The sequence below is a fragment of the Ochotona princeps genome, chromosome 7 (genome assembly GCF_030435755.1).
Source record: "Ochotona princeps isolate mOchPri1 chromosome 7, mOchPri1.hap1, whole genome shotgun sequence".
Taxonomy (NCBI): Eukaryota; Metazoa; Chordata; class Mammalia; order Lagomorpha; family Ochotonidae; genus Ochotona; species Ochotona princeps.
Window position 1 is genome coordinate 56,874,225 of NC_080838.1, and position 24,627 is coordinate 56,898,851.

Consider the following 24,627-nt stretch of genomic DNA (forward strand, 5'->3'; position numbering starts at 1 on the left):
TTCCAAGCTTTGGGCCATTCTCTGCTGGTTTCCTATGCAACAAGCAGAGAGCTGCATGAAGTGTGGAGCAGCTGGGACATGAACCAGTGCCTGTGTAAGGTGTCAGTGCTTGCAGATGGAGGATTAGCCAGTTGAGCCATCACGCTGTCCCCTGTTATTGTTCATTAGGTCCAATCTATGCAAAACATAATTCATTTGGCCAACTGATCTTTCTGCATTTCACCTTACAGGATGATGATTACTGCCTCATCTAAAGAGCTTTTCCTGGGTCAGATGACTAATCTCATCCAGTGAGGTGGGGGTAAGGAAATAGCACCAGGAGAGTAACTGTGACTCCTGAGATGGTGGTCATTGCCACCACTGGTCAGTTGTCTTTGGTGAAGTTTATAGAGAGGGAAGTACAAAGAATGAACTGTCAGTAGCTACAGACAAGACAAGAAAATGTGACCTTTTACTTGCCTAATGCTTTTGTTTTCCATTTTGTCAAGTTATTAAACTATCGTATAGAGATGCTGATGTTGCAGGCGAAGCTTTAAGTGTTACTCCATAGAAATGGCTCCAAGGGATAAAATTTGACCAAAAGTGTAATATTCTACAACTGAAAACTACAAATCATTGTTAAAAACTCTTAGAAAGATCTAAATAAATGGAAAGACATCCTAGGCCCATGGATCACAAGACTAGAGTATAAAGTTTCAACCATTCTATCAAAATTCTAGCTCCTAATTTTCAAGTGAAATGTCTGGGCATTCAGAGGGACCAAAACAATGTCTTAGAAAAAAACAATAAAGACTCATCCTCATCGTTTTAATTTCAAAACTTACTACATGGCTACACTAATGAAGACAATGTGAGACAAGCATATATGTATAGATCTTTACCAATGAGACAAAATTGAGAATAAACTCTCACATTTATAGTCAACTGGCTTCCAATTAGCATCTCAAAATGCTGGAGTAAAGAATAGTCCTCTCAAAAAATACTGCTGGTACAACTTATATTCACACATAAAGAAATGAAGCTGGATTCCCACCTTGCACCATATAAAAATTTTCACTGAAAATTGTTCCAAGATACAAATACAAGAATTAGAACTATGCAATTCAAAGAAAACATAGGTATAAATCCTTGTGACCTTGGATTATAACTTCTTTTTTTTTTTTTTTAAAGATTTTATTGTTATTGGAAAGCCGGATATACAGAGAGGAGGAGAGACAGAGAGGAATATCTTCCGTCCAATGTTTCACTCCCCAAGTGAGCCGCAACGGGCCGGTACTGCACCAATCCAAAGCCGGGAACCAGGAACCTCTTCCGGGTCTCCCACGCGGGTGCAGGGTCCCAAAGCTTTGGGCCGTCCTCAACTGCTTTCCCAGGCCACAAGCAGGGAGCTGGACGGGAAGTAGAGCTGCCGGGATTAGAACCAGCGCCCATATGGGATCCCGGGGCATTCAAGGCGAGGACTTTAGCCGCTAGGCCACGCCGCCGGGCCCGGATTATAACTTCTTAGCAATGATACAAAAGCATAAAAAGCTAAAGAAAAAAAAACCCAAAATTTTGTGCTTCAAAGTATATCCTCAAAAAAGTACAAAAGCCACCCTATAGAGCAAGAGAAAATATTTACAAGTTGATCATTTTCTAGGAAACTTGTGTCCAAAATAAATGCAGTCCACTTATACTTCAATTAGGTTTCAAGCATAGTTGAAGATGTTCAGACATTTCTCAAAAGAAGAAAACAAGTGGCCAATGAACACATTAAAAGATCCTCAGAGCATTAGCTAGCAGAAAAGTATGAGCCAAGACTACAAAAAGATTCCACATCACACCCGCTAAGATGATTGTCATCAAAGGCAGGCAATCACAAGCCCAGGAAAAAATGCAGAAAATTTAAGCCCACATTCACTGCTTGGGTAAAATGATGCAAGCACTTTGGAAGACAGACTGGAAATTCTTTTTTTAAGATTTATCTTGCAGCCCAGCGGCGTGGCCTAGTGGCTAAAGTCCTCACCTTGCACACCTGGGATCCCACATGGGCACCGGGTTCTAGTCCCGGCAGCTCCACTCCCCATCCAGCTCCCTGCTTGTGGCCTGGGAAAGCAGTCGAGGACGACCCAAAGCTTTGGGACCCTGCACCTGCGTGGGAAACCTGGAAGAGGTTCCAGGCACAGCACCAGCCATTGTGCTCACTTGGGGAATGAATCATCAGATGGAAGATCTTCCTCTCTGTCTCTCCTCCTCTCTGTATATCTGACTTTGTAATAAAAATAAATAAAAATCTTTTAAAAAAAGATTTATCTTTATTTATTTGTTTATTGAATAGTCAAGTCAGATTTAGCGACAAGGAGAGACAGAGAAAAATCTTCCATCCAATGATTCACTCCCCAAATGGTTACAAAATGGCCAGAGCTGAGGCAATCCAAAGCAAGGAGCCAGGAGCTTCTTCTGAGTCTCCCATGCCGGTGCAGGGTCCCAAAGCTTTGGGTCATCCTCTACTGCTTTCCCAGACCATATGCAGGGAGCTGGGTGGGAAGTTTAGTAACTAGGATTAGAACCGATGCCCATATGGGATCCCAGGTGTGCAATGAGAGAACTTTAGCCACTAGGCTACTACGCTGGGCTCCACACTAGAAATTCTTAAAAACATCAAACATAGTTACCACTGGGTCCACCAATTAAGCTTAAGCTTCAGCGAGATAAAAGCATATATATGCATGTATAAAGATAAATATCATTCATAATAGCCCAAGATTAGAAATACAACAAATGTCAGTCAACCGATGAACGGATAAATCAAATGTGGTATATCTGCATTGGAATGTAATTTGGCAATAAAATTTATGCAAAGCCTGGAAGAATATTAATATATAGATAGATAGATACATAGATAAAAACATGCTATGGCTGCCATTGTGGTGTAGCTCATGTCCTAGCTGCTCCATTTCCCATGCAACTGCCTACAAACAGCCTGAAAAAGCAGAGGAAGAGGATCCACACCCACATGGAAGATCCAGATGAAGCTCCTTGATTCTGGCTTTGGCCTGGCCCCGTCCTGGCTGCTGCAGCCATTGTGGGCGTAAAACAGCAGATTGAAATCTCTCTGTTGCTCTACTCTGTGACTCTTTCGATTACATCAATAATCTTGAATAACAACTATGCTAAATAAAAGGAGTCAATCACAGCTGATGAAATACTGTATTATTCCTTTTATGGGGAATATTCACAGTAGGCAAATCTATGGAGCCAGAAAGCAAAGGAGTGATTATCTAGGGCTGGGGTGGGCTAGAATGAAGTTGAGGAAATGGGAGGAACTGATGATGGGTGTGAGCTTTTTTTTTTTTTGAGAAGATGAAAATGTTCTGAAAATGTTTTTGTTGGTGATTATGTAATTCAATGACTATTCTAATAATCATTAAATTATGTTTTAAGTGGCTGAAGTATATGGCATTTCCCAATAAAGCTGCTGCTAAAAAAATCTATAAGTATGCATTCTTTTGATGTTTGCTACCATAATTCAATATCTAGATACTTGTTGTACTTTCTAAATAAACACCTTAAAGACAATTATCCTAGCACCACTCTAGTAAAGAATTAGATTTATATTAAACTAATAACTACTTACTAATTAATTGAATAACTAGCTTCATAAAGATGTCAGATTTTACACTATTAACATGAATACTGTACTAAGATGGAGAAAAGCAAAAAAGGAATCACTGAAACGCACTCTTGAGGTAGGTATGTGTCACAGTGGTTAAGACCCTGCTTGGGATGCCCGCAGTCTATTTCAGAGTCCCAGCACTCAGGTCCTGGCTCTGCTTCCAGCTCCCTGCTAATGCACACTCCGCAAGGCAGTGGATGATGGTTCAAGTACTTGGTTCCTTCCCAGCAAGGTGGGAAAAACTAACAAGTTCTGGGCCTCAGCTTCAACTATGTCCAGTCCAAGGTGTTGCCAGGATTAGGGGAGTGAGACAATGAGTCAAAGAACTCTCTCTTTCAAATAACGTGAAAATTTAGAAATTTAAAAGATTTTAAAAATAAATATGAACAAAAAGAAGAAATGTGGCTTTTCCATGGACTGAGAAATAGTTTAAAAAGATAGCCCTCTCATAGGAACTACAATACATGTGTTAGGAAAACATGGCACATGATTGAAGTAGTATTCAGGAAGCCTACCTAGCATTTTAATAACAGCAAAGCCGAAAAACTATTCCTGAAACTCCAACAATGCCAATTGAAATAACATCAGCCCGATCTGCGATGAATACTGCACAGACTATTTCAACTTAAATTATACACAAAACAATTATATCCAAAATTTAGCCACATGGTTTATTGAAAATATTTTAAGTAATGCAAGAAAGGACTATAAAAGCTAAAAAGAGGGAAAAAAAGAAAGAAAAAATTCATACTATTGAGTGGCACTGACAAAAATATTACTAAATTTGATAGTTAATACCATTGCAAGTTCTTTTGCCTGACCCTATTGAAATCAGACACAATTTTATCACCTTTTGAATAAAATTTGGTAAAATTTGAATGCTGATTGACATGTACATAGTTTCTTAGCTTCCCTTCCTTCTGCCAGGGTGACTGGCAACATCCTAGCAGGTGGATTCTGCTAGACTGTACCCCCTCAGGAAAGACAACCTGCAGTGGAGATCCCAGTTAGCCTGTGACTGCATGGCCTACATGACTGGATATGAACTTGTTATCGTAGTTCAAAAACTGTGAAACTCTAGAAACTTTCATTGGAACTTAACAGCATAGACACAAATACACATGTTATTTTAAGTCACTGAGATTTGATAGTTCCTCCCATCTATCTTGATGAACTGTTTCCTGAAGTGCAAGGAATTTTTCCTGGACTCTTTGGTCAGGATTCACATTGGTGTCACTCTTCAGGAAGGAAGCAACCAGAAGAATACTTACATGATTGTATCTTTGCATTCAGAGATCTTTATACTGGGTTTGGGTTTAGAATTTTTTCTGAAGAAAAAAATTTTTTTAGTTCAAATTGTAAAATTTCTTTTTATTTCAAGCTAATTTCAAGCACGTGAAAAGGGAAAACAGATACTTTCCTTAGAGCCATCATCACTTTAAAATGGAATATTTCTCATACATAATTCCCTAGTCATTAAGAACTCTACAAATGACTTACTTCTTTTCAATAATTTAACACATTTAAATATGTATGGCAATGTCTTCTAAGAGACTATAAAATGTGTGATACCATCCTTTAAATTCCGTAGAGCTGATGCAATAACTTAGAACTTTGTATATCAAGCCAACATTACTAGAAAAGCACAGTTGTGAACCAAACTATGTCCATTTAAAATTTATATGTTGAAGTACTAACTCCACATTTTCAAAAAGCTTTTTAAGAAAAAAAAAATTGGCACCAAAATAAACTTATATTTTAATTCTACTTTCCACAAACTCTATGGAGAGAGGACCTCTAAAGAGGGAAGCAAAATGAAGTCACATGCACAGATCCTGTTGCTGTAAGGTGGATGTCTCTCTCCACAATAAGAGATTCGCATAGACACACACACACACACACACACACACACACACGGCATAGATGGTGTGAAGCAAGTGGAGGAAGATGACCACTGTAAGCCATGGAGAGAGACCTCGGAAGAAACCACACCTATTGATACCATGATCTCAACTTCCAAAGCATTGGGAGATATCCATTGTTTAAGCCACCAGATTGTGGCATCTTGTTAAGACCACCCTGACAAACTGGTCCAAGGGGCCATCTTCATGTTGCACAGCGTATTCCCAAGAGGCATCCCAACATGAGGAAGTCTAGTAAGCGAAAGACGTGTTGTTCCCTGGACCACCAATTCCTTTCTGACGTAGAACCCCTTGGGAAAAGAGTTTAAGCACATCCTGCTTGGTGTGCAACATGTGTAACTCCAAAAAACGAGTAAACCTGCATCGCCTCACCTGTACACTTTCAATATATTTCCCCCAGAAAGAATATGTGGGCAGAACAAAGAGACTGGAAGCCAGGAATCTTGGTTTTAACAACATCAGCCTGTTCTTTCGGCTGTAAAGTGTGACTAATAACACAGAACATTATCTTCCTGTCACAGACACTTTGCAGAGAGATCCGACAGCACACAGAGCATCAAAGAAACAGTTCTGCTGCTCTTTGGGCTCCCGGAAGAGCTGCTGGCAGCAGAACTACCATTTACTTAAGCCTTTAATAGTCATCTCCATGGAATTCAGAGCCACATCTTGTTTTTGTAAATAACTTGGCAGCTAAAGCACTGAAAATGTCAGAAGATCCCCTCTTTTAACAATTTTCATCTCTAACTTTTATGGGTCATCTTTATAAAGGCCAAATAATAAAGCTATAAACAATCAGATAAAATAAGAATACTTGTTTTCTTATTCACTTAACCTGAAATATAATCTTATTCCCAAACAATACTTATTAATTGGCATGGAGTAAAACAATAATTTTCAGTAGAGACAATATGTAAATGCTCCATTCATATAATGATCAGAATTAGCATAACCAGGAATGGATCTTTGGAACGTTGCACTGAGAAGGATATAATGTCACTTCTGTTGTATTTGCAGCAAAATGCATAACAGGGTCTGAGACCCAGCTGCATTTGTTAAAATGCAGTTGGACCAAGAAACATCTGGACCAAGAAGTTCATGGCCACCTTAAAGGAACCAAACTGTCATTGATGTGCTCCACCCTGTGAACAAACAGCACCTGAGCCAACCCTAGTACAAAATGTGCAAGATCACAGTCACCTTCATATTCACCTTCAGTTTCAGACTTCTTTTTGCTGGTGGCAAGACAAGCAGCCACTGGCTTTGAGATGATTTATGATTTCCTGGATTTTGCAAAGAAAAGTGAATTTCAATACAGATTTATAAGAACAGGGATGTTTGAGAAGACAGAGACTCCAAGGAAATAGCAAAAAAAGTGCAAGACCAGAATGAAAAAAAAACAGAAGGACTGCAAAGGCCAAGGTTATGCTGGCAGAAAGTGAGCTGGAAACGGAACATAGTAGGAGGAAAAGTACTACAATGACTTTGTCTGCAGTGACTATGCACATTGTTTTCAGGGAAGGATTAATAAACTATGAAAAAATATTTTTGGAAAACAAAACACAACAGAGCATAACCTGTTTCTAATGATGAAGAAATAACAGCTACCTCTAAGTCAAAGAAGAGACAGCTGTGAATTCCCTTCAAAATTTCAAGGTCATGAAAGATCAAAAATGACTTGTAAATTGTTTCAGATTAAAAGGGCTGAATGGCAAGTGACAATAAAATGTAATACTGCATCCTGGGTTGGGTTCTGGGGCAAAAAAATGTTTTCAATTTTGTTTTAAAATACACTAGTAGGTTACTCATTACTATGTCAATTAATTCCATAATGATGTAAATTTTTGCTGATGGTATGTTGGAGCTTTCAATTGACTGGGATGATGCTCTGCTGGCTCTGTCTTCAGACCAGAGAGGGTATACCTAAGAAGCCGTTGGACTTGACTGGACAATAAGATGCTGGACTCTATGTTTGGTATACGCTTGCAATGGGGGAATCTCAACTGAACTTGAGCTGTGGTTATGCAACAAGGTGGAGGAATCCACCATGGTGGGAGGGTTTGGGGAGGGGTGGGGAGAACCCAAGTATCTATGTAATTGTGTCACATAATACAATGTAATTACTGAAGTTAAATAATAAATATATAAAAAAATAAAAAATAAAAATAAAAAAAATAAAATGATAATGATAATAATAAATAAAAGATGTTAAAAAAAATACACTAGAAGAGCAAATGACAAAATAAAACCGATAGATTCTACAATAATTGATATCAATATTGCTGCTTTTATTATGACAACTGTATGTACTGCTGTAAGATAATTTCTTTCGTTTGGGGTTTTTGCTTGATTTGGGGGCATTTCAGTACAAAATGGAGTTTGTGCCTGCAACAGGGTTAAGCTGTTGCTTGGGACACCCACATGTTAAATCAGAATGCCAGTTCAAGACTCATTTGCTCCCCTCCAGACCCAGCTTCCCGTTAATCCTCCTGGAAGCAGCAGAAACTGACCCAAGTGTTGAGTCTCACCACCCACATGGGACATGCACATAAGTTATTGGCTCCTGATTTTGGTTTGGCCCAACCCTGGCTATCAGAGGCCACTTGGGGAGTGAATCAGCAGATCTCTCTCTCAATTTCTTCTTCTCTGTCACTTTGCCTTTCAAATAATCAAACTAACGAATCTATTTTTTGAAGATAAATAATGGTTTGGATGGATAAAAAGAGGGAGCTGTGTGGGGCAAGTGAAATGACATGAGCAAAGAACTAGAGCTATGAAGCAATGTACAGTGTCAGGCGGGACAAATAGTGTAATATGGCTGAATTGAAGATGAGAAGTAGCCACAATCAGGAGGGATACTGACAGAAGGACTCAGGTCAGCTCCTTAAGGGCCTCACAAGCCTTTATGCCAGCGACATTTGCACAATCCTCTGGAAACAGTGTGGAGCCATTTGTCTCATCTGTGAATAACTAAGTTGTAAAGCCATCACATGCAAAGCAAGATATATGGTGTTAGGTCATTCCAGTCTGGTGAGATGATCTCTGTTGATCATAATAGGGGAATGGAACTCAGAACAAGATGTTCTCGGTTGCTTTTTTTTTTTTAAGACTTACTTATTTACTTGAAGGGCAGACTTAGATGGGGAGAGACAGAGACTGATCTTGCATTCCTTAGTTCATTCCCCAAATGGCCAGGACTGCGCCAGACCAAAGCCAGGAGCCAGGGGCGTCTTCCAGGTCTCACTTGGCTGTTTTCCACTGTTTTCCCAGCCCCTGTAACAGGGAGCTACATCAGAAAAGGGGCAGCTGTGATCCGAACCAATATCTATAAGTGATGCCAGCATTCCAAGTGGAGGCCTACCATGAAATGCCCCCATTTTCACATTTTATACTTTGAGTTATGACAAAAGAAATATTTGCATTCTGTCTACATCATGAAGTCTCTATAAGAGATTGGAGGAAGTTTGAGTCTCAATGTGCCTAATGAGAAGTCCAAGCTGTAACAGAATGCCATTGTTGCCAATTATCTTGCAGTCACTGCAGGGAGAAAAGCAGTGGCCCTGTTAGGAGCACAGGGCTTGACCTCGGGGATGCCTCCAGCTTTATTAGCTTCTCATAAATCAAGGGAAGCACAGTATAAAGCACCTCTGCTCAGGCCTACTGGGTGGCCAGGAATGAAGAAGAGAAACCTTACCACTACAGGATGGACAAATGAGTTCAGCAACACTGATTACTTAAGATCATCTTGAGTAACAAAAAAGGTCTTTAATGAAAATGTCTCAGTACTCTAAACTGTATTTACAGTAAATACAGAGAACTTCTTCCCTTGTTCAAGCTTTCACTCACATAGCTTCAATTACCCACAATGTGGTCTGAAAGTATTAAATAAAAAATTTTATGGGCTTGGCACAGTAGCCTAGCGGCTAAAGTCCTCTCCCTGCACGTGCTGGAATCCTATACGGGCGTCAGTTCTAATCCCAGCAAACCCACTTCCTATCCAGCTCCCTGCTTAAAGCCTGGGAAAGCAGTAGAGGATGACCCAAAGCCCTGAGACCCTGTACCTGTGTGGGAGACCTGGAAGAAGCTCCAGGCTCCTGGTTTCGGATTGGTGCAACTCCAGCTGTTGCAGCCGCTTGGGGAGTGAATCATGGGATGGAAGATCTTCGTCTCTGTCTCTCCTCCTCTCTGTATATCTGACATTTTAATAAAAATAAAATAAATCTTGAAAAATTTTATAAATAATGCAAAGTTTTAAATAGTTTTTATTATCACATATTTTTATGACTGTCCTGTTTTATTATTTATTGCTACTGATCTCTTAATATGCCTAATTTATACATTAAATTTTATCATAGGTATGTGTACTTAGGAAAGAAAAATCTAGTATCCTTTTATAAAGAATTCAGTGCTGGAAGGTACATCCAGGGCTAGCATTCACAGAGAGCTACCACCTTGCTGTAGCTGCATCCCATATGGGTGTGGGATTGTGTCCTGGCTGCTCTACTTCCAGCCCAGCTCCCTGCTAATGCAAAGGAAAAGCAGCAGAAGATGGCCCACGAGCTTGTGCCCTAGCCACCCAAACGGGAGACTAGGTCAGCCCTGGTGACTGTGGCTATCTGGAAAGTGAACCAATGGATGGAAGATCTCTCTCTCCTTCCTTCTCTATCAGTAACTTTGCCTTTCAAATAATAAATAAATCTTTTTAAAAATAACAAAACAGAAAACAATTGAGGGAAGTAGAATAGCAGAAGACTGGGTCTCTGGTGAAGTTACCTTTAAGATGTTAATGATGTTTCTAAAAATGGGGTTTTGCCCTATTCCCATACTCTTCCTGAAAGGAATCAACATACCAATCCCCATCCCTTAGCCAGGAGACTGGCTCACTTTGGTCACTGTGGAGGAATGGCACCGCCTCAGTTTATCTGCAGGATGTCAGTTTCAGGATGGGGGCAGGAAGCTTCAGGTCTCACCTTTTGTTTCGGGGCAAGGTGGTAGAAATGACTGCCCATCACAAATCAGTTTTTTTCTTTCTGCCCTTGGGTTGATTCATGTGAACCCCCTCCCTGAGAGGGTGCAGAAAATACCCTATTTCCTCAGGTCTTTGCTGCCTTGGAGCCCTCTCTTGTTACTAAGACAGGAACTCTTTCCTAAATAAATCATACTTGGTAAACTAAAGTGTATCTGCATGAAAATTATTCTTTTGTGTGAGACAAGAAACGAGATTGCTGCTGTGTTCACGTTGAATACCATACAACAACATCCTACAACACAACGAGATACTACCACATATCTACTAGAATAGTATGTGAATACCACAATGAGCAAAAGCAAGAGGGATCTAATATAGGAAGATCCAAAAATCTGATCCAAATGGAGCCTGCGAAGCACAATTTTGGGTAAAAACAAAACAACAAAACAAAACAAAAAAACCAACAAAACAAAACAGCAGCAGCTAACAATGAGAAGGTGGAGACACAAAACTCAAGGGCCGGAATTCTAATCCTGTCTAGTTTGCTCAAAACCAAAGCCTCCAGAGGGTGTGATTGGAAACTTCTTGCTTTCTCATGATAAGCAGAAAGCATACACTGCTTTATATCTGTGCTTTCTCGTGGTAAAACTGAAAACTCAAAGAAATGGGGATTGAAATTTTGGTCTGGCTGATGGCAGCTTTTTGGGAGACAGGTGCTTTGTATTTCCTTAAAGAAAGACGTCCTTGCTTCCTCGTTATTGTTGTGATAAAACCAGCAGCCTAGGGGAGTGGGATTCACTTTCCAAAAAAGTACCCATTAGCTGTTATTTGTGTAGTAAAACCAGCAACTCAGGGTGGCACTTTGATTTTACTAAATGCTGCATTTGGGGAAAAACAAGCATCTTGTGTACTTTAAAAGAGACTCACCCATTTCTCACTTCCATAGGGACTTGATTCTAGCTAAACTATTCAACCATCAAACTCCTTCCAATATCTATTTTCCATAAACACTTTGAAGATCTGATATAGGTTTCTCTCGTACATTTCCTTTTTCACTGTTGATCAGTTCTCTAACACAATCACTGAAGGCATACACAAGGATAACATCATCTTTGGACAATCATTTTGAAAATCACTTCTGCTGCTTTCCAGGACCCCACAAGGTACTAGCCTATACATGCATAAAACAAGTTATCTGGGATTACACATTTAAAGGTTGTCAACTTGCTGCCTTAATTCTGTATCCATTTCCCAAAACACAAGCTTTTAAAATCATGTTAGTCCCATAGAAAATTCCATTCACAACTTTGCTTTAATTAATTGAGAAAGGATCTAATTCAAGGTTGGTAGACTTTTGAATGGAAAAAGTCATGCTGGTACAATAGAAAAATCCTCTCAGTCACAAGAACTGGCTAAGTAGAGGAAAAAGGACTGGAAGCAATTTCCTAGGAAGTATTTTTTAGGAAAAGCACTCTGTCAAACTAATAGAAGATCCCACTGAGCACTGATGGAGTTCAAGGTCATTCTAGAGCAGAAGAGTTCCTCCTGCTTGCCATTACTGACCTATTGAGTCAAAATACTGTTCCCCACGAGGGCCCATCTCAGGCCTGGTAAAATGCTTTCAGCGACCCTGGTCTCTACCAAGGAGCACCAGCTCATTGTATATATCAAAATGTCCCCAGGGATCAGCGTTGTGGCATAGTGCAATATTGGCATTCTATTTGGGTGCTGGTTTGGTTCCCCTCCCAGCCACTCCACATCTGATCCAGCTTCCTGTTAACATCCTGGGAAAAGCAGTGGAAAATGGTGCAAGTATGTGGGGTCCTGCTACCTATGTGGGAGACCTGGAAGAAGCTCCTGGTTCCTGGCTTCAGCCTGGCTAGCTCTGACCGTGACCACTGCAGTCATTTATGGAGTGAACCAGTGGATGGAAGATCTCTCTCTCTCTCTCTCTCTCTCCCTCTCCCTCTCCCTCTCCCTCTCTCTCTCCCTCTCCCTCTCCCTTTCTCTCTCTCTCTCTCTCTCCTTGCATCTCTCCCTTTGCTGTAACTCTTTCAAATAAACAAATATTTAAACAAAAGTCTCCACACTTTGTCAAATATGCCAGAGGGCAAATCATCCTAGTATGTCTTGCTGCTAAAAGCACAGTTAGAATTATACAAAAGCCTTCAAGAAAAAAGAATTTCAAGCCTCATATTGAGCCAGCATGAATGTGAACCCAATCATACAAAATCACCATTTGCATTTTAACAATAATTTCAGGCGATTCATTTGCACACACAAATTGGGGAAGTACTGCTCTAATCTGGATCTGTTCATCCATTAGTTGGAAGATAGTGGGAGGAGAAAGAAATAACAGAGTTAGAAAGGAAGTACAAGAGAGAGAAACAAGAAACTGGTTTAACCTGAAAGCATGTAGAACTGAAAATAAAGACTAAGTAATTTTTCCTTTTGAGAAATTTTTGACAAAGTTGATAAAAATCATTGATGCTTTCTGAAAAGTTTATGAGAGACAAGGGACCAAAGAACTTAGTAATTTATAAATGGAAACTCATTTTAGCAAGGAATAACGTGGTATTGAACATGATATCCATAGCAACAGGCCATCCACATCAAATTTTTAAACACATCTACATTTATTTTTATTTGAAAGTCAGATTTATAGAGAGTAGGAGAGACATTGAGAAAGATCTTCCATCTGTTGTTTAACTCCGTAAGTAGCCACAAAGGCCAGAGCTCAGCCATTCCAAAGCCTGGAGTCCAGAGACTCTTCTGGGTCTTCTGCGCAGGTGCAGGGTCCCAAGGATTTGGGCTGTCCTCAACTGCCTTCCCAGACCACGGGCAGGGAGCAGGATGGGAAGTGGAGCAGCCAGGACACAAAACCCATATGGGATCCCAACATACGCAAGGCGAGGACTTTAGGCACTAGGCTACCACGCTGGGCCCATCCACATCAATTTTCAAAGAAAAAAATATTCTTGCTCATTTCCTAATTAGAGAGGGCCAGTAGTTATCAGCACAAGCAACAGCCAACACTGTAGACATCCCAGCTGGTTTAGCTCAACTCTGAGAAAATTAAAGAAAACTTTCTGCTTGAAGAGTACCCAAACTACTGTATCCAGCTCAGCCACAGATGAGAGCAGAGCTTTAAGTGGAAATTTTGAAATCCTGAGGCATTTCTTGAAATACTTGGAATAGGAGATGAAACGTGACCTTAGCCAGTATGGATCTGAAGATAAAGCACAATCAAAGCAGTGACTATGGAGAGAGCTGAAAGTGGCCCTGCCAGGCAGGCTGGTCAACAACACAGAGTAGAAGCGTCAGAGCTTTGGGATACTCAAAGCATTTTGCTTGTTGACTTTTTGGAGGGCCAAAGAATGATGACATCTGTTCATTAAGGAAGTGTTTTGGGAAAGTGAGCCAAAGCTTTAGCAGAAGAAACCTGTCCTTCCCCTGCAAGACCATGGCTCTGCCCAGTTCTCCCATCAAACAATGGCACTTCTGTGAGAATTTCAAAGGGACGCCATTTGCTTTCCACCTTACAATCCTGATTTGATTCCTTCTGAGTGCTTTTTGTTTCCTAGTCTTAAAAAGTCTTTAAATGAAACTCATTTTTCTTCAGTAAATATGTGGGAAATAACAACAATTTGTTAAATTCTTAGGATCTTCAGTTCCTTATGGCTGGACTAATTGGGCAATTTTTTTTTTTTTAATTTGGGTTTCATTCTGAATGACAACATATACAGCTAAGATTTAGGAACTCTTACCATTAAAACTAGAAGGAAAAATAGATTCTGGGGGACAACTTTCAATCTGGCAGACAGTTGTTTTGAGAGACAGGTATATTCTCTGTAGTGAAAGTAATGATCATAGAAGAAATGCACTAAAATGCAAACAAAAAAATGCTCTAGAATCCCAGCGGAGAGGATTTTACAGCAGTTTACTATGATGTCAACATTTGTGACCGACATCATAGCTGACTTTTAAAAAAATTTTTTATGACACCATTTAATAGGCACTAGCGTCTTCCCTCCCTCTCTTAAGTTCTTTCCCCGCACCACTCTCCTCCCCTCCAGTCTTACAACTGCTTCTTTGTGAATTTTCACAAGTCCATCATGCTGCCACTGAGGTGTCTCCCAACAATGTAGGAGATTATTAGCAGTATCACTGTAAGTGCATCCTTGTACTGCATGCATGAGCTCACACTTCTGTTTCCACCTATGAACATAATTTCAGCTACACTTCCATTATGCACCCCCTTGAGTACAGTGTACCACGGGGAGAACAACAACAAAAAAACTTAACAGAAAAAAATAGTGAACCTTCATCCACATGAGGTTGACGAACATATAACAAAGGTGTCAATGTGATACGAGGGTGGTGAAAGAGAGTGTCCAGCATCTTCATGTAGGAATAAATGCCAGCGTGTGTCCTGTGTGGCACTGATGAGAGTACGTTACTTATGGGCAGCAGCAATAACAGTGATAAAAGGGACAATGACAATCTCGGGTGACTACAAGCAATCAGTCTCTTATGGATGATTGATTAATGGATTAAATCACAAGGTCTTATTACAAAAGGCTCAAATAATTAGGAAGTGCAATAAGGTAGAATTCACAGGAAAAATCCTTAGATTTGACATCATGTTATCTTATATTAGAGCAAACAGGATATCTGACCTTTTGGGATTGGCTCATTTCCCTTAGCATAATAGTCTCCAGTTCAGTCCATTTGGCTATAAATAATTGTATTTTTAAAAAAATAGTTGAGTAGTATTCCTTAGAGTAGATGAACTACAGCTTATTTATCCATTCCTTTGTTGATGAGCATATAGGTTGCTTCCACATTTCTGTGATTATTGATTGTGCTGCAATGAACATAGCAGTGCACGTTGCTTTCTTGTGTATTAAGTCTTTTGGATATATTCCTAGAAGAGTTATTACTGGGTCATATGGTAGGTAGATTTCAGTTGCCTAACTATTCTCCATACTGATTGTATGGAGAATAGTAGTTGCACTAGCCTGCAATTCCACCAGCAGTGGAGTAGGGTTCCTTCCCCCAACCCCCCACCCCTCGGCAACCTAGCCAGCAGGTGTTGTTGATAGTTCTCTGTATGTGGGCCATTCTTACTGGAGTTCAGTGGAACCTCAGTGTTGTCTTTATTTGAATTTCTCTTATTGCCAGGGAGCTTGAGCACTTTTTCATATGCTTGTTAGCCATTTGGGTTTGTTATCTTTTAATATCATTTTTCATGAACTTTTTGAAATGGCTAGTATTCATGCAGCTCTACAAAAGTCACTCAAGTCTTATTCTACCCTGAGTTGCCATAGACTATTGATGATTCACTACATTCATACATACATTCACATATGTCCTGCAAACTTTTATGTCTGTCTTACAAAATTCACCTTTTGTTTTCATGGATTTAAAAAAATACATTAAAAGGGGCCTAGCACAGTAGCATAGTAGCTAAAGTCCTCATCTTGCACAAGCCAGGATCCCATATGGGATCCGGTTCTAATCCTGGCAGCACTGCTTCCCATCCAGTTCCCTGCCTGTGGCCTGGGAAAGCAGTCAAGGATGGTCCAAAGCCTTGGGACCCTGCACCCACATGGGAGACTTGGAGAAAGTTCCTGGCTCCTGGCTTTGCATCGGCTCAGCTCTGGCTGTTGCAGCCACTTGGGGTGTAAATCAATGGATGTAAGATCTTCCTCTCTGTATATCTGACTTTCCAATAAAAATAAAATAAATCTTTTAAAAATACATTTAAAAAAAGATAAAATTGCTATCTTTTGGGGTTTCAATAAATAATTCCATAGTGCTAATATGACCCATGCTAACACTTTTTAAGCTACAAAAAGGTGCATGCCTGCCACTTAGTGGGCATTCAATATATAAATAAAAACTGACCAATTTTAAAAACGATTTTAAAAACTTTAATGTTTTGATAGGTAAGGAATGAAGACATCTTTGATATTTGAAACCTGTAGTACTTTACTATTAAAGATGAACACATTTGATTTTAACTGATTTTCTCTTACCAAAATTTTCCTACCAAATCTTTTGTCAATTGACTACTGGAACCTTAATTTTATGAAATTATTGTAATTTCAGTTTATTAGTGATATTTTTGTTCCCAAAATAAATATCATCAAATGCAGGAAATAATTCTCAAAATGACTTGTAATGACAAAAAGGAAGAAGAGATCATTGTTGGTTCAAATATTAAAGGATGCCACCTAGTGGGAAAATTTGCTTTGACTTATCTCTGCAGATTAAAGGTTCCCAAATTTTAGCATCCCAAACTGCTACTTGCATAATCAAGTTCCTCTTCTGCCTGGTGACTGGGGACGGGCTGTGTGTGCATGTGTTAGTCCATGAATTACGTTTTGGTGATACCCTTATTGGAAACTATGAAAATTCCGTTCCAGTTCATTGTCAATTTAACAACCCAGAGGTACATTGTGTTTTCCGTTTTCCTCAGATTTTCACCATGTTTACCAACTTTGTTTCTGATAGCGTTCTTTAAATGTGGGCTAACCATTTCATTTGTATTGTTGGATTTAATTTGCTCAGAACTAAAACATAGACACTATCACTATCCCCTTTCGCAGGTGAGAAGATTGAGAAGAGTTAACTTCCCCAAAGTCACATAGTTAATGTTGTCATTGAGCCTGGAACCTATCAAGCAGTTATGGTATGTGTACCCAAGCCTTGGTGACAGGGTGACAGCAGAAGTCATAGACACTTGCATAGCAAAACAGGACTGACATTTGTCTGTAAGACCAATTTCAGCCCTGCAATCTATACTGTCACCTCCTATTAGTCTAGTATAGAACATGAAGGAATGAGTCATACTCCTTAGCCAAGCAGGCTGATTAGGAGGATATTTTGCAATGATACTTTGCAACCTAATAGGCACATAGTTTGAACTATTCCAGTCACACATTCAGTGTTCCTTACATGTTAGTTGTTGATTTCCGGTGTTATAAATTCAAGAATGTCTTCAACTCTTTGCTGGTTTTTTTTTCTTCCCCCAAATACAAAGTAATCTGCCTGAAAGCTTCTACCTGGAACTAATTTATTTAGAAGTGTTAGAAAATCCAGTTGATAGGGATCAATCAAGCAGGGTAAGGCTAAGAAAATTCGCATAAAACCTGGGTGCCTGATCCTACCCCACCAAGCCAACCCAGTATCTGCAGAAGTGAAAACCTACTTCACTCTGCCTGTAACATAACCTGTAGTTCACCTTCTCCCCTAGGGCCAAAGGATCAGGTAACTTCAAATAAAAAATTAATTCTTGCTACTTCTCTACCAGGAAATAGAGTGTAAGTAAGGTAGAAAGATGCCTAACAACCACTCCATTCTCTAGTTCATTAGGAACTCTGATGTCCTGAATGGGAAAGATTTCTCTGTGGCAGAGGGAGGGCTTGGCAACCAGGGGCTTTCATTATCTCTTAGTGATTCACCTGCCCAGAGAAGTCTCCTGTTCTTTTAAACAGGATGAACAAACAATACAAACACTTTTACCTTGCTGAGGAGGAGAAAACTGAAAGCACAAGTTTGTATTTGTACCTGCATATCCCTCACGGTCTCTTCTATTCCCCGGAAATGGAAGATATGAGATGATTTTTTTTTTTAAAGTCAATATCCAGAAAAACAATAGGGAAAAAAATCCATGAAGTTGGGAAGAACAGATGAAACGAAAATAACAGTTGGTAACATTAATTTGTACACTTTTTAAAATGCCGTTTACATGATACTATCACATGTAATTTCTACCTTGAGGGGAATTCACAAAAGAGTTAGAATTATTAATCTTGCCCATACAAAAGGAAATTGATCAGCTTAGCTACCAGCATGAAATATCCAGGTAGCAAACTGTGCACATGGAACCGAGCTGTGGGTGCCAGGAGACCGAGTTGCCATCCATCGCACTATCAGGACACACTTCACTTCTTTGGAGAGCTATAGGAGGTCAAACTGCGATCAAAAAGGCTAACCAGCATTTGCCTGACCACAGTTAGGTTCCTTGTGACCATCAACATCACTTACAGAAGTAGGCTTTATATTTTTAAGAAACTGAGTTCACCACAATTGCATCACCCAGAGTAGCTCAAAAGTCTTTCGTTCTGACTCATTTTTATTTCAAAGCCCTGAAACTTCCAAAGCCCCTGATGCTTTCAAAGTTGTTTTCCCTCACATTCCAAGCCAGAGATGTAATCCGTGGCCTCCCTGAACTAGTCCAAACCATACCACAAAGTGACACCTGCCCACAGATGACTCAGGAGGTGGTCAATTTTAGAGGTCAGGCCTCCATACCAGGAGGAACCTTTCATACCATAAAAAGCTATCTACATAACAGCCTGCTTCCAAGTCGTGCAAGCACACGCTTATACCTCTCTCTCTGTGTAACCACAAAATGTCCCCTCTTGCATGGTCCTTCCCCACCCAGATCAGATGTACCTGCTTCCTGGTGCTTGAGGAGAACACGACTCCCTGGGATCTCCTTTGCTGCCAATAGCAGTTCCTCTGCATGAATCCTCCGCAGGTGGAGCTTCTGATTTCCAGTCCAAGAGGTGAACCCACTTTGCATGAAGTAGCAACTGGTCCCAGTATATGAAACTGAATGTCTTGGAGGGTGAGGGTCCTGAGTATTTGTTTTCAGGTTTTTTAAAAATTAATTAATTGGTGAATTTTCCACTCTGTCAATCCTCCAATGCCAATAGACAGAATTGGGTCAGGTTGAAGCCTAGAGCCTGGAGCTCTCTCCTACTGTCCATGTGCGTGGCCAGGACTCAAATACTTGTGCTACAATCTCCTGCCTTTCAGGGTATGCATTAGCAGGAAACTCGAATTAGAAAATGGGGAGGGTCTTAAGCCGGAACCCTCAAACTCCAGCCCTCCCCCTGTTGTGGGCTAAGGAGTTGGTTAGCACTCGCTAAGCTGAGCACTACAGGCAATGGGCTTGGGGCTGAAAGCACCTGGTCTAATGGAACTCAGCTGTATCCAATATTGACAGTGTGGGCTAAAGGGTAAACAAGAACTAGGTGAGAGGTCAAGAGTGGAGGCAATAAAAGCAGGCCTCGAGAGAGGCCGGAGGGAGACATTTCCACCATCTCTGGTCTCCATGTCGGTGCCTCATCCCCAGATCCTTCGCCGTGCCCACGTTACTGACCCAGCCGGCCACAACAAATGGTGCCATTTTAAAAATTGGAATGGCAGATCAGATTTTACAGAGCGGAGAGACAGAAAGAAAGATCTTCCATCTAGTGAGCTGATCCAAAGCCAGGAGCTTCTTCCGGGTCTCCCACATGGGTAAAGGGTCCCAAGGCTTTGGACCATCCTCTACTGCTTTCCCACGCTGCAAGCTGGATGGGAAGTGGAACAGCCCAGACAAGAACTGGCACCCATATGGAATCCTGGCGTTAGAAGACAGGGTGGGACTAGCCAATGGAGCCATTGTGGCAGGCCCAGGCTTTCTATTTTTCTTAATAATAAAGGGGGGGGGGGAGAGAAAGAGAGAGGGTTCAGGAGAACCAAACAGGTCACAGAAGTCATGTAAAGTGAAAGATTTGCATGCAATCAATAAACTGTTGACACACCCAACGTGAATGTGTCTGAAACCTCAGATTCAGATAAAGTCCCAGTTTAAAAGCGTGTAACCCTGGGAACTCACCACTAGCTTCCTTGGAGAGAACACAACCTTTCTGAAGCACACTTCCTAGGCCCAGCACCATATGCCTCGAGAACCAGGTGGCGCTCCAGAGTGGACCCGGAACCAAAGCGCCGGCCTCCGCGGGTTCCGCGGGCAGCATTTGCTCGCGCGCCGGAGGCGGGAGCCTGGTCGCCGGGGCCTGAGGCCCGAGGACTCGCCGAGTCACACCATGCTGAGCGCGACTCGGGGCAGGCTGGCTTCCGCGCTGTGGGCGTCCCGGCTCACCCGCAGGTGCCTGCACGCGACACGGCCGCGGTCCTCGGCGGGTCAGGGCGGGAGGACCGGGCAGCCGCCCAGCGCCTTCGACCCGGCGCTGCTGGACTTCCTGGTGTGTCCGCTGTCCAAGAAGCCGCTGAGGTGAGGGTCGCCGCCGCGGGAGACCGTGCGGGTCAGCCCGCGTTCTCTGCTGCCATTTTCTGCCCCCGAGTCCCGCACCTGCCAGGTCGGGGTGGCCGGCCCCGCAGGCGGATCGCGGGCGGGCCAGCACGGCTTGGCTGGGGACCAGGCCTGGACGCAGGTCCCCTGGACAAGGTCGAGGCGATGGAAAGTATGGTGAAAGGGCCGCGGACCGCCGCCTGCCAGTCCTAGCCCTGGGTGTGCGGGCTGCCCACCGCACTAGCCGTGGGCCAGCTGGTGTTTGCAAAGCCTGCTTATTCTTTAACCGTTTGGGGCAACAGCTTTACGGCTCCTGAATGTTAGGACGGAATATTAACGGCAACATGTGACAGAGTAAACCCTGCAGTCAGTGCGGCTGGGGGCGTTGGTGCAGCGCTGAGGCCCCAGCCCATATTGGAAGTTCTGGTTTAATGAGTGCCAAGTTCAAGTTCTGTCTACCCGGATTCCTACTTCCTGCTAACGTGCTAACTTGGGAGGACAAAGATGAAGGAGAGCCGGACGGAGCTCGGCTCCTGGCTTCAGCCCTGCCTAGTTCTGGTGGGTGGGACGTCCAAGCAGTGACTGGCATTAAAAAAAAAAAAAAAAATTAAAGTCATAACTTGAGAGTAAAGTAAAAAGTGAATTGACTAAAAAGGGCACAACTATAGGGGTCTAAGAATTTTCTAAGAGAGATGCTTGAATTGGCTGTTGCTGCTCAGGATTGCTCTGGGATGAATGCTTTTTTTAAAAAAAAGTTTTATTTTATTTTTTTTTATTACAAAGTCAGGTATACTGAGAGGAGGAGAGACAGAGAGGAAGTGGAGCTGCCAGGATTAGAACCAGCAGCCATATGGGATCAAGGCGAAGACTTTAGCCACTAGGCCACACTGCCGAGCCCGGGATGAATGCTTTTCTAAGAATTGGGTAATTCATGTTACTTACTGAGCACCAAGCTCTCCCAGATCCCACTTTTCACAGTTCATCTTGTTCTCTTTCCTCCCTCAGATATGAAGCATCAACGAATGAATTGATTAATGAAGAATTGGGAATAGCTTATCCAATCATTGATGGGATTCCTAACATGATTCCACAGGCAGCAAGGATGACACATCAAAATAAGAAGCCAGGAGAAACAAAGCAGCAGTAGAAGAACATTTTTATAAACCACAGTGGCCACATGCTCTTGAATAGTACATCCCTTTTAAAACCTGGTGGCAGGTAGTCAGTGGGAGGAGAGAATGTTCCTTTCTCTTCCTACGCTCACCGTCCTCATCCCGCTGATTTCTCTGGCCGGACTTTTCTACTCGGCCTCAGTGGAGGAAGACTTTCCGCAGGGCTGCACCAGCACAAGCAGCCTCTGCTTCTACAGCCTGCTCCTGCCCATCACCATCCCGGTGTACGTATTCTTCCACCTTTGGACCTGGATGGGGATTAAACTCTTCAGGCACAACTAGGGCCACCAGAGCCATGCTGCATTCTGGGTGCTCGTCTCTCAAAGTTCAGCTAGGTGCAGATGCTGGAGACCCATTTTCTCGGCAGCCAAGCTGCCTCTCCCTTCTCAGGATGGAGCCTGCCAGAGACTGAAGCTGCAGAAGCTGCTTCTGTGGTCCTAGAGCTGAGGGGCCTAACTGGGTGTCAGAAGGAGCATCACCTCGTCATCATCTCCTGATCGGTTCTCCCTGCATTTATCTGAAAGTCATTTGCAATTTTGTTTGTTTAGCTTCAGGGTTGCTGGGAAAGTCATGTGGTAGGCATGACTGAAATAATCCCAAAGGACCTGTGTTGGTTATAGAGAAAGGTATTTGAACTAAAACTGTGTAATAAACTGGAAATTTCATGTACTGAACAAAAATTCTGAGCTTGTAAATTTCTTTGGTACCAAATGCTTATATAATTACTAATAAAATAAGATGATAATTTACCATTAAACAGTTTGCAGGATTTCTTAAGGGAGAGAAAATGAACATTCTCTAAATATTTACTGTCCTCAGAGGCACTTAATACACCAAAAAGACTTATTTTCTGCAAAAGTAGGCAGGGGTGGAGTAGGAGCTCTTGGCAAATAGCTGATTGTGTCTTGTTGAGTGTAGATCCATGTTTTGAGCCACATTTTTTTCCCTAAAGATTTATTTATTTTACTTGAAAGAGTTACAGAGAGGGAGAGAGATCTTCGATTAGCTGGTTTACTCCTCAAATGGCTGCAATGGCCAGAGTTAGGCTGAACCAAAGCCAGGAGACTCCTCTGAGTTACCCAAGTGAGTGCAAGGGCCCAAAGGTCTCTGACCATGCTCCACTGCTTTTCCAGGCCACTAGCAGGGAGCTGGGCCAGAAGTGGAGCAGTCAGGACTCAAACCGGCACTCATGGGGATGCCAGCGCCACAGGTGGAAGACAAGCTTACTGAGATTACATTGACTTTTTTTCTGTCATAGAAGGTATTACTGAAATATTTATGCTATAGTTCTGAAATACTGTACCATGTTCAATTATTTTGGAAGTTCTGGAATATCAGGATCTGTGAATATTAAATGCTATTACCTTGGGAATGCTAACAGACTTCCCTAAGCTAACCTAAAATAAATATTAATTGATTCCTGTTAGAATCTTAAGAGTTATTTGGGAGAGGTTTTAGACAGCAATTCTAACTCATTAAAAGGAAATGTGATATTAATACATTTCTGTGGAATTATAACTATCATTGGGTTTGTAATATGTAATAATAGCATAGAAAGTATAAAAGATATATAAAAGAAATGTTTCAGTACCTCACTGGCACACTTATGAACATGCAGTTTTAGATCTCGTAGGTCCTGCTGAGAATATAAAATGCTGAAACTTCTTCGGGAAACAGCTGACAATCCCTGAAAGATTAAAATAGAGTTACCACGTGACACCACAATTGCACCTCTAGGTATATACACCCAAGAGAACTGAAAACACACGTACACAAAAACTGAGATGCGAACATTCACAGAAGCATCAGCCATAGCAGCAAAAAAATGTTGATGGAAAGTGGGAACAATACAGATGTTTGTTCACTGATGTGAATTAGATAAAATGTTATATGAACACCAATGAAATGTGGCAAAAAAAAAGGAAAGGAGGGAGTGTTTATATATGCTGAATACAGATGAAATTTGGTGTTAGGCAAAGAAAGAAGCTGGCTTTCAAAGATTATGTATTGTTTGACTTCATTTACATAGAATGTCCATGATAAGCAAATTTAACAGAATTGATAGCACATCAGTGGCTACCCAGGGCATGAGAATAGTTACGGCTGAAAGGTACAGAGTTCTGGGTGATGTGAATACTCTAAAACTGATTGTAGTGATGATCGTGTAATTCTGTGCATATACTAACACCTGTCCAGTTGTACAATGTGCTTGGCTGAGTGACAGTAACCTCCCCCTCCTGTGGGACACATATTCCAAAACCCCTGGTGGATGCCTGAAACCATGGAGGGGACCTGCAACCGGATAGATCAGGTCTGACTGTGTCGTAGGAGCTTGGTTCCCAGGGTGGCAATGAGGTGGAGCTATGGAGAAATGGGGCCCCTTGTGAAGTCACTGGGGGCACTGCCCTTGGAAGAAATGGAAGTGGCTCTCATGGCACCCTGGTTAGACCTGAGAAGGCTGTTAGGAAAGAGACCCTTCCCCTTCTCTGACTCTGGCAATGTCACTCTACTTGCTTCACAATCCATGCCACTGTGATGCTATCTGAGCTGCGCCAATGCTTATGCAGTGCTCTCCAACCTCAGAAACAGGCTTAGTTGGTATGATGGCTCAATGGCTAAATCCTCACCTTGCCAGTGTCAGGATCCCATCTATGTGCCAGTTTGTGTACCGGCTGCTCCACTTCCCATCCAGCTCACTGCTTGTGGCCTGGGAAAGCAGTAGAGGATGACCCAAAACCTTGGGGCACTGCACCTGTGTGGGAGACCCAGAATAAGCTCCTGGCTTTGGAATGGCTCAACTCTGGCAGTTGTGGCCACTT

At 41.8% G+C, this 24,627-nt stretch overlaps 2 protein-coding genes across 2 annotated transcripts; both read left to right on the forward strand.

The window, feature by feature from the left end:
* Positions 1-20,350: 20,350 nt before the first annotated feature.
* On the forward strand, positions 20,351-21,916 carry PYURF (PIGY upstream open reading frame). Its single transcript, XM_004590630.2, has 2 exons — positions 20,351-20,618; positions 21,642-21,916. Exons 1-2 carry the CDS (start codon positions 20,431-20,433, stop codon positions 21,781-21,783), a joined length of 330 nt encoding a protein of 109 aa, XP_004590687.2. The 5' UTR covers positions 20,351-20,430; the 3' UTR covers positions 21,784-21,916.
* Positions 21,875-22,565, forward strand: PIGY (phosphatidylinositol glycan anchor biosynthesis class Y). Its single transcript, XM_012928533.3, has one exon. The coding sequence runs from the start codon at positions 21,875-21,877 to the stop codon at positions 22,088-22,090; it is 216 nt and encodes a 71-aa protein (XP_012783987.1). The 3' UTR covers positions 22,091-22,565.
* Positions 22,566-24,627: the final 2,062 nt, after the last annotated feature.

Coding starts and splice junctions, on each gene's coding strand:
- PIGY (XM_012928533.3), top strand. CDS start 21,875: ATGTTCCTTTCTCTTCCTACGCTCACCGTCCTCATCCCGCTGATTTCT.
- PYURF (XM_004590630.2), top strand. CDS start 20,431: ATGCTGAGCGCGACTCGGGGCAGGCTGGCTTCCGCGCTGTGGGCGTCC. Junction 20,619..21,641: donor CTGTCCAAGAAGCCGCTGAG/GTGAGGGTCGCC, acceptor TTCCTCCCTCAG/ATATGAAGCATCAACGAATG.